The sequence below is a fragment of the Salmo salar genome, chromosome 16 (assembly GCF_965601325.2).
Source record: "Salmo salar chromosome 16, fSalSal1, whole genome shotgun sequence".
In the NCBI taxonomy this organism is placed as follows: domain Eukaryota; kingdom Metazoa; phylum Chordata; class Actinopteri; order Salmoniformes; family Salmonidae; genus Salmo; species Salmo salar.
Window position 1 is genome coordinate 68780992 of NC_138306.1, and position 17387 is coordinate 68798378.

General features: G+C 42.8%; 2 protein-coding genes across 3 annotated transcripts; both read right to left on the bottom strand.

The window, feature by feature from the left end:
• Positions 1-137: 137 nt before the first annotated feature.
• LOC106574227 (uncharacterized protein C7orf57) lies at positions 138-4701 on the bottom strand. 2 transcript variants are annotated; one of them, XM_014149919.3, is made up of 8 exons: positions 4607-4701; positions 4226-4292; positions 3577-3762; positions 3024-3111; positions 2598-2721; positions 2142-2230; positions 1804-1904; positions 138-1536 (listed from the first exon to the last, which is right to left on the bottom strand). In XM_014149919.3, exons 1-8 carry the CDS (start codon positions 4667-4669, stop codon positions 1481-1483), a joined length of 774 nt encoding a protein of 257 aa, XP_014005394.1. In that variant the 5' UTR covers positions 4670-4701; the 3' UTR covers positions 138-1480. The 2 variants fall into 2 exon arrangements, with proteins under 2 accessions (XP_014005394.1, XP_014005393.1); XM_014149918.3 differs by having other exon boundaries at positions 1804-1928.
• Positions 4702-5593: 892 nt separating this feature from the next.
• Positions 5594-16861, bottom strand: LOC106574225 (four and a half LIM domains protein 2). The gene is made up of 6 exons (XM_014149916.3): positions 16775-16861; positions 12034-12221; positions 10626-10800; positions 8098-8267; positions 7275-7461; positions 5594-6181 (listed from the first exon to the last, which is right to left on the bottom strand). The coding sequence occupies exons 2-6, from the start codon at positions 12187-12189 to the stop codon at positions 6030-6032; spliced, it is 840 nt and encodes a 279-aa protein (XP_014005391.1). The 5' UTR covers positions 12190-12221; positions 16775-16861; the 3' UTR covers positions 5594-6029.
• Between the last annotated feature and the right edge of the window lie 526 nt (positions 16862-17387).

Below are 17387 nucleotides of genomic sequence, written 5' to 3' on the forward strand. Positions count from 1 at the left end.
AGCCATATGAATAGAATGAATTTGATTGCATATTATTTCTGTTCTATAATCTGTACGAAGCTATGTGATAGTTTTATACTGTTCTGACATTGTAGCTAATTACCACTTAATCAAGAAAGAGCACGGAGGGGTACATGCACATGCAAATGTATTTTAATGACATATTCACTCAAGAGCCTCAGTGCACTCATCACTTTGAGAAAGATGTGAGGATCACACATTGACTGTGTTAAAGTGGACCTCTCCACCAATGCAAAACTAGGGAAGATTATTACTGTGTATATTTACTGTGCTAAGTGGAAAATGTCTCCAAGCTACATGTACCTTCACATAGGGCTGGACGATATAGCGTGAATACTGGTATGGATCAACATGTCATCTAGGGAAAAAAATGTTTTTATTAAGTGTTAAATAACTGAACAGTTCAACAAATTGGACTACTTCATTGTCACTTTTGTCCTAGTTTGGTTGAGAATAAAACCGTCACGGAGAAAGCCTGTTATAATAACTTAGAACTCATTTGTTGCCATTCTAGTCTCATGCACTAATAATAAAACATATTTGAATCTTGTATTATTCAGAAACATAAAATACCGTCAAATACCACCGTTGTAAACTATAGTGATATAATGTTGGCCATATCGCCCAGCCCTAGCTTCACGTCAAAGCAAAATCATTTTTACTTCAGAGCAAACAATATCATTGCACAATATAATTGCCACTATTCCCTAAATATGTAGAATGAATTGACACCGCTGTTAGAACATCACAAAAGGTTTCTATCTATCTATGGAATCAATGGCCCCCATAACTTCATAACACTGAACCATATCCTGGTATGAGATAGGCTGGGACCTTGGCTGGGACCTTGGCTGGGAGGGCATCTCTTTAGAATAAAGCAGATTCATTGGCATTTCTGTCTTCCATTCCAAACCATGTCTGCCTTCCCATAACAAGTGAATCACTTAGCACCCATGTTTCCATGTTTTTTTGGCAGAGCTTTCCGGTCCTATTCAACACGAGAGCTGAAAAGCGTGAGCCACAAACGTCTCCTTTGTGTGTCCGTACAGTAGGCCTTGTTCACAAACTATCTTCACAGCACCGAAACCATTTTTTACACCACAAATAGAAACTCCAGTGTACAGTACTGTTTCATAGTCACACAATTCATCTTCCAACTCAACAACGATAATATAAACATGACAAGCATCAATAAGCCGTGTCGGTGTTCTGAGAACAACACTACACGGAGTCAAAAAACAAAACACAAATAAATAAATAAATTAACAGAGAAGGTACCGTTGCATAATTACAAAACATAACAGTCGGGATGTACAGTAATGAGAGAAAGTGTGTCACTCAGAGAGAGAGAGAGAGAGAGATAGAGAGAGGGGGAACAGACAGTAGAGTGAATGGCAGGTGTGGGTGTGTGTATCCGCTGTTGTTTTCTACCCCAGATGGACCTCTTCTGTTCTCCTCCCTATTCCAGGTCTTCATCCTCAGGTGCGATGGTGCTCGTCTGTTCAGAGGTCACACCTGAAAGACAACACACACACGCACAGGTTGGTCATATGTAATAATGGTATACATTCAAAATGCATTAAATCCCGTAGCCAACCCTTATGAGTCATGTTTGGCATTAGTCCAGAATTTCCATATGGTATGAAATAAACACTTTATTTGTTTGATTAAAGGTTGTTTGATTTAGCAGAATAAACATATAGCGCTGCTGCTAATTCCTCCAAAAGTACTTGTCGAGGGAAAGTCTGTCGAAGACTATGAGGCAAAGTAAATCGGTCGTACTTGAGCAGTCATCCTCATTGGTGGACTTCTTCTCATCCTCTATGTAGCCAAAGCTCAGCAGCTTGGACATGCTCACGGGAGCAGTTTTCTTCTCAATGGACCTGTCCATAGTAAAATCACTTTGACTGAGAGGTTGGAAATTCAATGGTGTTAGTGGTTATGTTGAATTTAGAACTTCCAACATTACACAAATGATATATTACACCGGTTATAAAAGGTTATACAAACATATCACATACTTGTACACGCATATTTCAGCATGTTGGTATTATTAAGCGTGAAGTGAAATGGAATTACAGACTGAATAGTAGATGTGGAATACAGTGGCAGGCACTCACGTCTTCTTGTATTTGTTGATCTCCATATAACCCCCTTGGCTTAGAGACATGTTCTCCATTTGGCTGGACGCATCAGTGACTGTGGGGTTCTGCGCACAAGAATACAACCAGTTCAAACCAGTCGGTCAGGCCCAGTACAACAATACTCATTGTATGAAGTATACAAGCACATGGAACACTTCTAACAATGAAATGGAGGACCGAGTAAATAAATGGGTGAAGATATGATGACCACACCAAACTGGTTGGCAGTCAAACAAATGAAATGTTATTACAGTACACTGCTGAAAAACAAGGCAAAGAATTTCAACAGAAGTCCCCACCCAATCCCTTTCTGAGCGCAACGATGGAGTCAACTCAAGAGATGAACTGAGGAAAAAATAAAGGGAGGGGATGATGGTAAATGATAACAACTGTGTCAGTGATTATGGGGTTTGTTGGGGCCATTGAATTCACCTTCTCTTTATAGCTATCACTCTCCCTTTCCCAGGCTGAAATATCATCAGTACCGAAGGGAGCAGCTAGAGGTTGCCTTTTGCCGTATCCTTGACAATCATCAGGGGATGCTGCTTTACTTCCGCTGTAACGCACAAAACCATTGTAATACCCCTACATTGGCCACTACTTTGGCCAAGAGGCATCCATTTGAGAACCCTGGCTTGGACAACTAGAGATACACCACCACCAAGAGTCAAGATGTAACTTCCCATTCTAAACATTACCCGTTCATCTGTTTTCAAGACCCATACAGACATGACATGATGCAGAACGTTTTGTTAGGCCTGACATATTGTTCCATGATCCCACTTTAGGGAAGGAGACATTCCAATAATATTTTAATCAAACGGAGCCAACGAACCAACAAGGGGGCGGGGTTCTTACCGCTGAGATTCAGCTGAGAACCAATCAGGTGAGTTGTAGGATTTATTCGGCCTAGCCTCCTCCTTGTTGTCCTCATGCCACAGTAAACCTGTGGAGGACACATAACACGAGGTTTTTAAAAGTAGGAACATGACTAAACATGAATCCCTCTCTTTTGAAAAGCAGTCTTTTCATTTCCTCTGGGAATTCAACACCTCTCCCCTATTTGACCTAGATATTTTTGGGTGTATGTTTTGATATGTAGGCTATGTACATAGTTGTGTCCTTGAGCTGTTTTTGTCTATTAATGTCATGTATTATGTCATGTTTCATGTGGACCCCAGGAAGAGCAGCTGCGGCTTTCGCAACAGCTAATGGGGATCCTAATAATATACCAAATACCAATTGAGTTGAGCATGATATACAGAGCAATTCACTATAATTTGAACTAGCTAATATTATTACAGACACACTAATCTGTGTCCAAAGAGTCCATAGTAATGAGCATGTACTAAAGTGTAAAGCATGTATCTACTGTAAAGCAGCACAAAGCTATGTCACAAAACACTGTTACCCTTCTGTCCCCCTCCTTTGGCAAGTTTGACATAGTCGGAGTCAGAGTCGAATATTCCTACACGCCTTCCGCTGGTCCTGGCCTCAGGAGCACCCTCAGTGGCTTCCTGGCACAGCCCGGGGATCTGGGAAGTGGGTCCCGTAACACCGTTGGAGGGGGCTTGGCCTGGATAGCCTGTCTTCACGCCTGTAATAAAATGATTAGGTTTTGAATGGGTGTTGTCACCAGCACTTAAGCCTGCATTTACAGGCAGATGATGTAACTGCCCTGGCTGGCTAGAGAATTCATGGCCTAGATGTAAAAGCTATATTGAGTGATATACTGTAGCCTCCCTGTATGTAAGCATATGAAAGCCTCTGCTAATGTCTCGAAATTCGCTGCAAGCGAGGTAGCTAGTGCACTTTCCCCTGCAACCAGAAGGTAACTGGTTCAAGCACCAACTCAGACATTCCTCAATCGCTACATTTCGTGGAAGCAGAGGGATAAATCCACACTCCCTCGGATCTTTTTAGAAATACTCTGCTTAGAGGTCTGGCCCTTTATGGCACATGAGAGTTTGCTTAAATGCAAGGATACTGTATTAGTTGGCTCAGACGTCCAGTTAACTGACTACAGCCAGAGGCTAGAATACGTTAGCAAGCTAGCTTACCACCAGGCTTGGTCCGTCTGTGGTTGGGAGCAGCACACATTTTGGCTGATGATGATTCCAGAATTAGCTGACGGGGTATAATAAAAAGACAAGATAGTTGCAACGTCAGTTAAATATGCAAGATAAACTATGCTAACAGCTCTCGCTATATGTAACCACACGACAATCGGGTATCCCCGTTTCAGACACAGAGGGGAGAGGCACACAACCTTTGTTCAATGCTAGTTAGTGGGATAGCATCCTTTAGCTAGCTAGCTAGCTTTACACAAAAGCCATCAAACGTGCACGACTAGCTAACAGGTTATCATATCATGTTGGTAATCGCACATATAGTAATGCAATGTTCAGAGAGGAATTGTAGGTTTAGAAAAGCTAGCTTACACAATTCGTGTGCCGGTGAGAGTGGAGTCCTCGATATGGATGGTTAGCTAATGCGGTTAGCATTTCCTGTTGCACATTCCATGTACATCCGGTCATGTGGTTGTATTTATTATTTATAAAGAAAACACCCAAAACAGAAATATCCTACCAATATACATTACACATTTACACACAATTATTTATATTACAGTTACAATAAACCAAAACGTTTAAATAGATTGACTTCAATTAGGAGACGTTGGATTTGTAATAGTGTAAATTATTAGAATTTTTATTTATTACAGAAAATTGCAATTTCTTCACTCAAAACCAGCGCCTTACATCTGTACGAGACCATGGACAGCAACCCTGAACAAGCAACAGCATCACCCTGAAACTTTTCAGCACCATGGACAGCTCATTCTACAACCCCACCAGAAATCACATCGTCCCGACCCAGAACAAGACATTTGAGAGATTGATGTACTGGAGGCAGAAATTAGTGATTTCTCCTTAGATAGGTCAGCTGCAAAGTCAAAATGAATTTTATTGTAAAAATTAATGAGAACAAAAATTTGCTTCTTTGGTCGTGATTTAAGGTTAGGGTTAGGCATGAGGGGTTAATTACTTTGTGGCTGTGCCAGCTAGTGACCACTCTGCAGAGCTGCCTCCAGAACAACATTCATTAAGAAAAACGCTAACCTGCAGCCAACACCAGGACAGATCCAGGCCCAGACCCTAGCCCTTAGGCACTAATGTTCACATCCCATACCTCCTTTATGTGGTTTTGAGTGTTCGAGACTCCAAGAGTCCATTTCCCCCAAGGGGTGTTTGTATCGCTAGATGGAGTCAGAGGTAAGCCATTCATGGGGGTTGTAGGTGTGCTTCCCAAATGCCACCCTATTCATTATATAGTGCACTACTTTTGACAAGAGCCCATGGGATTTATTGTTGTCTTTATAGATTTGGAACAAAATCAAATGTCAGAATGATCATTCTATCAACTAATTGCGTTTTAAATACTTTATTTCACATTTAGAGTGCAGGTACATGTCATGTTCTCGTTAGATTTCACTGCTATAATGAAAAGTACAACTCCTTTTATAGTTATGTGTCACGGATGATTATCCTAACATATACAACATAATACAATAGTTAAACGTTTCAATGGTAACAAACCACAGACAAAGTTGTTATTTTGTTTAAAATACATCAAAATGATATCTCTTTCTAAGAATCTAATGCAATTTGTGCTCAATTCATCAGACAACATACTGTATCAATCTGAGGCCAGTGCATGCAGAAAGCCCTTTGGGTTAGCCTGAAATGTATATTATTGAATAAATATATAATTCTAATAAATGAAATGTTAGTAGGAGTAGGCCTATATTCTCTTGCATCTTTGCCTTCTCTGGCTTTGACGCTCCCTCCTGGCACACAGCTTTTAGACGTATTTGCCACACTCGGGACACATGATCTCATCGCGGGCCGTCAGAAAGCCCCTTCCCACCAGGGAGATGGAGCACTTCTTGCAGTTGAAGCAGTTGTTGTGCCACTGACGGTCTTCAAACGAGATGTACTTGCTGCCACCCAGACCTGCACAAGCAAGACAAGACAGGCACAGAGAGGGAGGGATGGAGAAAGATGTGAGCGTGGGAACACTGTCCGGCGCACTTATAAATTACTCCGGATCACTAAAGTAATAATACTCTAATAGATAGTGAGTAAGTACATTTTTCTGGAAGGAATTCAAAAGCCATGAGCTGAGTGCCATGTCTCTATTACAACAGATAAATAGATCACCTGACTAGTTAATATGTAACCTCACTGTAAGTAAGGAACCTTGAGTTGGGGTCGTTACTACGGAATGTTTTGAATAGGAGTGAATAGAAGTGGAGAGTATGGAGTGAAAGGATAAGGAACCAGAGTATTTCAGGCAGGTTTTTTTTGTCACATGGTAAGGAAAAATTCCTGGTCCTAGTGACACTTTATGTGTCACTAGGGTGTGCAAAACCTTTCTAATATTGAGTTGCAGCCCTTTTGCCCTCAGAACAGTCTCAATTCGTCAGGGCATGGACTCTACAAGGTGTCAAAAGCATTCCACGTAGATGTTGGCCTATGTTGACTCCAATGCTTCCCATAGTTGTGTCAAGTTGGCTGGATGTCCTTTGGGTGGTGGACCATTCTTGATACACACAGGAAACTGTTGGGCGTGAAAACCCCAGCAGCGTTGCAGTTCATGACACACTCACACCCGAGCAACTGGCACCTACTACCATACCCTGTTCAAAGGCACTTAAATCTTTTGTCTTGCCCATTCACTCTCTGAATGGCACACATACACAATCCATGTCTCAAGGATTACAAATCCTTCTTTAATTTGTCTCCTCCCCTTCCTGTACACTGATTGAAGTGGATTTAACAGGTGACACCAATAAGGGATCATAGCATTCGCCTGGATTCATCTGGTCAGTCTGTCATGGAAAGAGCAGGTGTTTTGTACACTCAGTGTATAGTTAACTAATCATACGGGGTAAATCCTAACTTCCACTTCTGTTGAACTTTCACTTAGTCTCCCATTGACATCCATACATGACTAAGTGAATATTTGACTTCAGTGGATGTTATGATTGGCTCCAGAGACTACAGGTATGTGCGAGGATGAGCCAATGTGAGTAATCATACATACCACTGATAGGGGTGGTGCAGGTGGCACACTTCTTGGCATACAGGTTGCAGAAGCAGTTCAGGCAGTAGGCCAAGTCGTCCCGAGAGGTGAACCGCTGGCCAGACAGCTGCTGCTTACAACCGGTGCACAGGAAGCAGTCCTTATGCCACGGCTGATCGCGATAGGTCACCCCGCCTGTGGTGATTGGCTACAGTAGACAGAAACAGGAAGTGACAAGCTCAACCACCAATCAATAATTAGGTAACATCTATACCTGTGAAGGTATTTGACCATGGGAAAAAGAAGTACTGCATAATGCAGGTTCAACTGAATTGAGGTGCACTTCTATTCATCACAAGCTTTGTTTTGTGTGCACAAGGAACCAGTTTTAAATGCTGACAAAGAATGGTAATAAATGTGAATCTGGAGAGGAGCAATCCATTTTAACCCAGAACTCTCCAAAAGCATACATTCGGATGCAGTACACTCCATTTAAGCCCACTCCAGTGGGTTATATAGGGCTCCCGAGTGGCACAGCAGTGTAAGGCACTATGTCTCAGTGCTAGAGGCATCACTACATACACCCTGCTTCAAATCCAGACTGTGTCACAACCGGCTGTGATTGGGAGTCCCACAGGGCGGCGCACAATTGGACCAGAGTCGTCCGGGTTTGGCCGGTGTAGGTAGTCTTTGTAAATAAGAGTTTGTTCTTAACAGACTTGCCTAGTTAAAAAAAGGTTAAATGTAAAAACAAATAATAATTATAATTATAATAATAATACTAAATATATATATATATATATATATATATATATATATATATATATATATATATATATACTACCTTCTTGCATTGGATACACTGCATGGCAAACTGCTTCTCGTAACAGGGCACGCAGTAGTTACTGTTGTCCTTATGGATGAAGTTCTTGGTGCCGATTGGCTGCTGGCAGTGCTGGCAAGTGAAGCAGGTCTCATGCCAGCTGTTGCCCTTATGCTCCATCTTCTTGGAGCCTGCAAACGAGATAGGAGAAAAAGAAGGAGAGAGAGAAAGGGGATGAAGCGGAGAGGGTGAAGAGCAGAGAGATAGAGAGGGGGGAGAGAGAGGGAGTGAGAGAGAGAGGAAGTGTGTGAGTGAGAGAGATAGAGAGAGAGAGAGGGGGGGAAGTGAGAGAGAGAGAGAGAGAGAGAGAGAGAGAGAGAGAGAGAGAGAGAGAGAGAGAGAGAGAGAGAGAGAGAGAGAGGGAGAGTAGGTGAGAGAGAGAGAGAGAGAGAGAGTAGGTGAGAGAGAGAGAGAGAGAGAGAGAGAGAGATACAGTTGAAGTCAGAAGTTTACATACACCTTAGCCAAATACATTTAAACTCAGTTTTTCACAATTCCTGACATTTAATCCTAGTAATAATTCCATGTCTTAGGTCAGTTAGGATCACCACTTTATTTTAAGAATGTGAAATGTCAGAATAATAGTAGAGAGAATGATTTATTTCAGCTTTTATTTCTTTCATCACATTCCCAGTGGGTCAGAAGTTTACATACACTCAATTAGTATTTGGTAGCATTGCCTTCAAATTGTTTATCTTGGGTCAAATGTTTTGGCTAGCCTTCCACAAGCTTTCCACAATAAGTTGGGTGAATTTTGGCCCATTCCTTCTGACAGAGCTGGTGTAACTGAGTCAGGTTTGTAGGCCTCCTTGCTCGCACACGCTTTTTCAGTTCTGCCCACACATTTTCTATGAGATTGAGGTCAGGGCTTTGTGATGGTCACTCCAATACCTTCACTTTGTTGTCCTTAAGCCATTTTGCCACAACTTTGGAAGTATGCTTGGGGTCATTGTCCATTTGGAAGACCCATTTGCGACCAAGCTTTAACTTCCTGACTGATGTCTTTAGATGTTGCTTCAATATATCCACATAATATTCCTCCCTCATGATGCCATCTATTTTGTGAAGTGCACCAGACCCTCCTGCAGCAAAGCACCCCCACAACATGATGCTGCCACCCCCGTGCTTCACGGTTGGGATGGTGTTCTTTGGCTTGCAAGCCTCCACCTTTTTCCTCAACACAACAATGGCCATTATAGCCAAACAGTTCTATTTTTGTTTCATCAGACCGGAGGACATTTCTCCAAAAAGTACAATCTTTGTCCCCATGTGCAGTTGCAAACTGTAGTCTGGCTTTTTTATCGCGGTTTTGGAGCAGTGACTTCTTCCTTGCTGAGCAGCCTTTCAGGTTATGTCGATATAGGACTCGTTTTACTGTGGATATAGATACTTAGTTAGTTTCCTCCAGCATCTTCACAAGGTCCTTTGCTGTTGTTCCGGGATTGATTTGCACTTTTCACACCAAAGTACATTCATCTCTAGGAGACAGAACGTGTCTCCTTCCTGAGTGGTATAACAGCTGTGTGGTCTCATGGTGTTTATTCCTGCGTACTATTGTTTGTACAGATGAACGTGGTACCTTCAGGCATTTTGAAATTGCTCCCAAGGATGAACCAAACTTGTGGAGGTCTACAATTTTTTTGTCTGAGGTCTTGGCTGATTTCTTTTGATTTTCCCATGATGTCAAGCAAAGAGGCACTGAGTTTGAAGGTAGGCCTTGAAATACATCCACAGGTACAACTCCAATTGACTCAAATGATGTCAATTAGCCCATCATAAGCTTCTAAAGCCATGACATCATTTTCTGGAATTTTCAAAGCTGTTTAAAGGCACAGTCAACTTAGTGTATGTAAACTTCCGACCCACTGGAATTGTGATAAGTGAAATAATCTGTCTATAAACAACTGTTGGAAAAATTATTTGTATCATGCACAAAGTAGATGTCCTAACCGACTTGCCAAAACTATAGTTTGTTAACAAGAAATTTGTGGAGTGGTTGAAAAACTAGTTTTAATGACTCCAATCAAAGTGTATGTAAACTTCCGACTTCAACTGTAGACATAATAATATAATTGAGATCAGAAAGACAGGAAAATCAGGTTACACACGGACTGATCTTCCAATGTGACACATTGAATAATGATACCAGTAGTGGTACGTGAGCTGGCTCCACCAAACTATGACAGATCCATCCACTGTCCCGTTTGACTGCTGCAACCACATCATTCATTACACAAACTCCTAACACAGGTCCTAGGAGGTGGAAACTTGGCATCCATGATTGCACCAAATAGACTTGCTAGTAGCCAAATCCCACTCAAACCTCAACTCTGTTAGATGTCTGGCAAATCTGTCAACTCTTTCCCCTTCAGTAGTGTCCTTACCAGTACCAGTAGATTGTGTACTGGCCAAATCAATCTGAAAGCCCCATTCACTGACCCCCCCCCCCCATCCCCCCATCCCCTCTGTCAGGCCAGACATTGCCTTACCTGGCATGATGGTCTTCTTGCACTCATGGCACTTGGAGGAGTACTCGTTGGAGTAGCACTCGGTGCAGATCAGCTGGTCGTCCTTGGTGGAGAAGGGCTTGTCCACCAGGGAGCGGCTACACTTGAAGCAGTGGAAGCAGTCGTCATGCCAGTGGCGGTCCTTGTAGGACAGGTCCTGAAGAAGGAGGACGGGACAGAGAGCCAGGGTCAGGTGTATCTCCATTCACCTCGTTGCCTCCTTTTCTGGGATAATGGACATCGGCGTTTTGACTGAATCTAAGGCCCACCAGTCTGTTAAGATTACCACACACTGTGTTCTAGTGGTCTGTCATGGCAGTGACCTCAACTCAACTCCTATTTGCTGGAGGCCTTGGTGACAATGGATGTGTGACAATATGTGCCTAATTAGCTACCAATTTAGATGAATGACTGAATAATGAGATGGGAGCAGGGGTGGCAATCACAGCTATGGGTTAGATAAACTGAAAGAGGCCTAGGACGGATGACTGACTAGCTGCTATAGGGGACAGGGACATTCGGCACAGATGAGCCCCCCTCCAGGCCGATCCAGGGGGAGTGACAGTCATCTCATCTGTGACACTAATGACCATGTAAAGTGACACAAATTGCTGAAAAAACACAAGGCACGAATGCGATCTAGGAAGCCACAAGTTTCAAGTTTCATGTTCTATTAGTCGTATGTACAGGATACACGTGGTGTTGACTGTCCAACGAAATGCTTACCTGCAGGTTCCTTCATGCAACAACGACAAGAAATAATAAAAGATAGGAATATGAACATAAAGTAAATGGCAGTAGAAGAGAATAAACATTATATAAGTACAAATCAGGAAGGCACAATTTATAGTCCAATATTTACACGTGTATTATGGAAGGGGGGGATTCGGGGGCAAGTGTTCAAATGGTGTAGTACTAAGCAGTCATAATGAGAGTCTGGTAGCAGCAGTTGTGATATGTGTGTAGCTTGAACATATAGTGTGTGTGTGTGTGTGTGTGTGTGTGTGTGTGTGTGTGTGTGTGTGTGTGTGTGTGTGTGTGTGTGTGTGTGTGTGTGTGTGTGTGTGTGTGTGTGTGTGTGTGTGTGTGTGTGTGTGTGTGTATATCTGTGTGGGTGCGTGTGTGCATGAGTGAGTGCATGTGTGCTAAGGTGCTGAGAATCAGTGCATAGTGGTATGGCCTGTGTCCCTCTAGGTCAATGACTGTGCCTGGGTCTGGGTTATTTGTGTTTTAATTCCATCCACTCCTGTTCTAATTCTAAGTTCTGTTTAACACCTGGGTAATAGAAATGAAGTGAATACTAGTAGGAAGGAATACAACCTATCACGGTACAGCGAATTTGGGTACTGGTAAACTCTACACCACCACATTCAGGAAGTGGACCACCTACCCTGCTGCTGCAGCCAATGGACTTCTTGCACTCTTCACAGGAGTTAGAGTAAAGGTTCTCGTAGCACTTCACACAGAAGGGGTTCTCTTCCCTGAGCACATACTTCCTCCCAAACAGGGACTCCTTGCAGTAATGGCAGTCGTAGCGTTCCGCCATTTTGGATCAAATCTCTCCCTTTGCTTTCTTGCCTGTAAAAGAGGACATAAACATTTAGAGACACCCAGTTTCTTCAATGGGAGACTGAGTGGAAATGTGACTTATATTGAAGTTTTTCCCCTGAGTGAAAAATTGGTTTCAGTGTTACATGATTCTTCCATTTTTTTAACTTTCGTTTATTTAGTAAATATTTTCTTAACTATATTTTCTTAAAACTGCATTGCTGGTTAAGTTCTTGTAGGTAAGCATTTCACGGTAATGCTTACCTGTTGTATTCAGCGCACATATCAAATCAAATTATGATTTGATTTTGATCAACATGTGATGTATTTTAACAGGGGATTGGTCTCAATAACCATGAGACCACAAGGGCAATGTGATGTGATGACATAATGCACTAGACTACGGCATATAAGGCTTACTAATGTACTAACGTAGCTGAAATAAAAGTATCTCTGTGGTTCAATCAACGGACCAAAATTCAAGTCACCATGAGAACTTGGAGAACGAAGTCTGCGAGAGTAAATTGGTTACGCAATCAGCCGCTTTGGTGAGCTATCGCATCAGCTGAGGACACAGCTGTTAGCGTAAGAGCTTCAAATTTAAAGTTGTAGAATGTTGTAATCAGCCAGAAATGTAAATAGTTCCCACTGGGCACACACTGGTTCAATGAAATGACGTTGAACCAATATGGAATAGACGTTGAATTGACATCTGTGCCTGGTGGGTTGCCTGAAATGCTAATTGTATCAATGTATCAATGAATACTTATTTAAATGCTAGGTGTACTCATACGGTTGAGTTTTAAATCATGCATTTGATCCAAAAATCCTAGCTGGTGTACGGTAAGAACAATACACAACAATGTATGCCTATGCTAGTAAAACACAATGTGTAGCTCTGGGATACAGTGGAAAGACGACTCAAGCCTCTAAAGTTGGAGGAGAGAGAACGGGTGGCATGCTGTGCCAAAGTCTGCTCTGGGCCCCGCAGCTGTCCTCTGTCTCCCCATTCAGCCCTGGCTAACCCCTGGCTAACCCCTGGCTAACCCCTGGCTATCCCGCTCATGATCCTTTGTGGGGCAGGAAGTCCGCAGTGAGTTCCACTGTGTCCCCCTCTCCGTCCTGGACAGACAGCCAGACGCCTTGCATAGATCATAGAGTTAGAATGACCTTTGAGGGGGCAGTCTGTGGCAATCTGTGGTCCGCGGGACTTTTTAGTAAGTCTATTTCTATGGGGTAGACGCCACAGGAGGTTGGTGGCACCTTAATTGGGGAGGACGGGCTTGTGGTAATGGCTGGAGCGGAATGAGTGGAATGGAGTAAAATACACCAAACACATGGTTTGATGCCATTCCATTCGCTCCGTTCCAGTCATCCCCTCAGCAGCCTCCTGTGGTAGCCACCCAGTGGTCCACAATACAACACTGCAGAGAAGCAGAGTTTGAAGTAATTGACAATGAGGTATGTAGTGATGCATTTCATTGCGTATCTCTTTCTTATAATAGGGAGACTTCATTCCACAGGTTGTTTCTGGCAGAGGTTTATGACAACAGTGGATATTTCTAGGCCTCTCTCCCTCTTTGCCTCCCCTGTCTTCCTCCTCCCTCCGTTTTGGAATGGACTCGGATGATCCACGATCTCAGGATGACAAGATGAAGTATTTGGAGCATCTGTTGGCAGGGGCAGGGAGGCGGTGTGCTGGCGTTGATGTCCATGACTCAATAAGAGGAGTTTGGAACAGAGCTACACACCTCCTCCTCCTCCTCCTCCTCCTTCTCCTCCACACACCACAACACTCAACATAACTCCTTCTCCTCCACACACACCACAACACTCAACATAACTCCTTCTCCTCCACACACACCACAACACTCAACATAACTCCTTCTCCTCCACACACACCACAACACTCAACATAACTCCTTCTCCTCCACACACACCACAACACTCAACGTAACTCGTCCACCTCCACAAATGGAATTGAGTGATTTTGTGATCCCTACTGTAAATAGAGACACGCACTTCACAAATACTAGGTTCCACAGAAATAATTATGGTTGATTTGCAGGTTAATTTGATCTGTCAAGGACAACTGAAAAACTTTGAAGTCTCAAGAAATAGGCTAATTCAATTAAACCTGCATTGCAGACTTTATTCACCAGCACACTGACATACTTCCTCCCCCCTGTAGTCTAGAAAAATCTGAATAGTGTTGGGTATAAGACACAGATAGATCTCTGTCACGATGTGTAGATACTTCCAATTTTCAGAATAAGACATGAGCGTAGTTGTGACACACTGTCACATGCAGTAGCCTATAACAATCCAAATCTAATTTCAGTTGACTTCCTGTCCCATTTCCCTACCACAACAAAGACCTCAATTCATCCATTCCCAAATCAGAGTCATGCTCAAAACCTTTGGTAGGAGTTAGCAGTAGTTCAGACCCTTTTACTACAGTACATGTGTCACACCCTGACAGTAGAGATCCTTATTATTCTCTATGTTTGGTTAGGTCAGGGTGTGGCTCGGGTAGGGACGTCTATGTTTTTTGTTTCTTTGTTTTTGGGCTGAGTGTGGTTCCCAATCAGAGGCAGCTGTCTATCGTTGTCTCTGATTGGGAATCATACTTAAGCAGCCTGTTTTCCACCTGCGTTTGTGGGAGGTTATTTTCTGTTTAGCATTCTGAGCCTGACGGAACTGTTCGCTTTCGTTTTGTTGTTTTTGGTTATTCTTGTTTGAGTGTTTCTTGAAATAAATTATCACGAACACTTACCACGCTGCGCTTTGGTCCACTTCTCCTTCTTATGACGTGCGTTACAACATGGATTCATACATTAAGCCCAACGAGGTCTCATTTCCCCTCAATCTCCTGTCTAATTCAAGGTCTACAATGGATCTCTATTATTATAATTATACTGTAACAGACCAAATATTGGTCCCTGGACCACAATTTGTTGCTTTAGCCATAATTTCATTGCAGGGCCATAGTCTTACCAGCCACACAAATTGTCACGACACTACCATGACACCATGGCTAATAAAAGATCATGATGAGTGACTCCAGGGCCCCTACCATGGAGGGGCATCCCCACTCCAAAAACGTGGCCCTTCAGGCAACTGCCCAGCCCACCCAAACCTCCATCTCATTTCATCCAGCCACACCGCACTGATTCCTGTATTCAGCCGCTCTTCGTTTTCAAAGACTACTTACTGTTCAGCGTTCAGTCCATCTCGCAAATCCACCACATGAAAAAATGCCACATGCTTCTCTTAAGAGTCTTTAGAAAAACAGAACCGAATGAATTGATCGATGGACACCCTGAACAGAATACATTGAGATCCAGACAAAGAGGACCCTCCATATTGCTTCATCGTAGCAAGTCAATATTTTTGCAAAAGAGCATACATTCCAGGCCTATTTGGAGGACAATCTAAGATCTAAGAATTTGCCAAAGAGGTTTGAGAGGTTGTGACCTGGACACTCTAATGAACTTGTCCTCTTGCTCAGTTGTGCACCTGGACCTCCCACTCCTCTTTCTATTCTGGTTTGAGCCAGTTTGCACTGTTCTGTGAAGGGAGTAGTACACAGCGTTGTACAAGATTTTCAGTTTCTTGGCAATTTCTCGCATGGAATAGCCTTAATTTCTCAGAACAAGAATAGACTGATGAGTTTCAGAAGAAAGTTATTTCTTTCTGGACATTTTGAGCCTGTAATCGAACCCACAAATGCTGATGCTCCAGATACTCAACTAGTCTAAAGAAGGACAGTTTTATTGCTTCTTTAATCCGGACAACAGTTTTCAGCTGTGCTAACATAATTGCAAAGGGGTTTTCTAATGATCAATTAGCCTTTTAAAATGATAAACTTGGATTAGCTAACACAACGTGCCATTGGAACACAGGAGTGATGGTTGCTGATAATGGGCCTCTGTGCGCCTATGTAGATATTCCATTAAAAATCAGCCGTTTCCAGCTACAATACTCATTTACAACATTAACAATGTCTAAACTGTATTTCTGATCAATTTGATGTTATTTTAATGGACAAAAAAATTGCTTTTCTTTCAAAAACAAGGACATTTCTATGTGACCCCAAACTTTTGAACGGTAGTGTATATTCCACGTTGGTTCCAAGTAACTTCATTGAAATTGCGTGGAAACAACGTTGATTCAACCAGTGTGTGCCCAGTGGGTAGTTACCGATAGCTATTGACAGCTGTATTTATCAAAGTATTTGAAACTAATCTGAAACAAACATCAACCACCTAATTCCAAAATAAAAGGATGAGAGGGTTAGCTCTAAAGCATCACAAAGATTCACAAATCCAAAAAGCTAATTTGCTGCCAAAGAGAACAAGCTCTAGCCTGAAAAAAAGCATTGGCAGCTCAGCCTCAGCTGTGTGAGTGGCTGCAAGTTAACAAGTGAGGTGAAGAGCAGTGGAACAGACAGAAATCAACAAACGGATGTCTAGAACAACCAAAGGAAGTGTAAAAAAAGAGAGTAGACCAGTAGTCAGTTACCAGAACAGTGGACCACAGCCGGAGTAGAGAGAGAAGTGTCCGGAGAAGTGTTCTCCTACCTGTGAGTGCGGCAGCCTCAGCCTGTGTGCCTCTTGCTAGAGGAGTCAGAGCAGACCGAGAGTTGAGGGAGAAGACCAGTCCTAGTCTCTGCTTGATTGGTTTAAGAGCAGCAGTACCCGGGGACTGGGCAGTGGGGTGACTGGGGTGGGCCGGACCACTTGATCTGAGGCTATAAATATAACGTAACTACTGAGCTACACTGGAGCCAGAACTTTACATCTCCCCACCATCAGACAAACAGTGGCCTTTTATGGCTTCACTGTATATTATAGAGAGAATACTGTCACACAGATACACAGGCATGCCCACACAATCACACATGCAGTCACAAATGCAAATTCTTATACCTGATCTACCATCCCTCTCCATGCCATGGACAATTATTTGAGTTTTAAAAAAAATGTTATGAAGAAAAATGGCTGCTACATAAAACGCAACAGGTCTAAAGAGAAATATAATGTTCATCTGTGGCCTCTGGAAAAAGGATTTGTGTTCCGCTCCTGTTACTCACACTCCACTCCAGGAGAGGTTTGATATCCCCAATGGACACAATGGCCCTGACAGACAGACTGGAACAGCTTAACATGACCTCAAGAGGCCTCCTGTCGACCT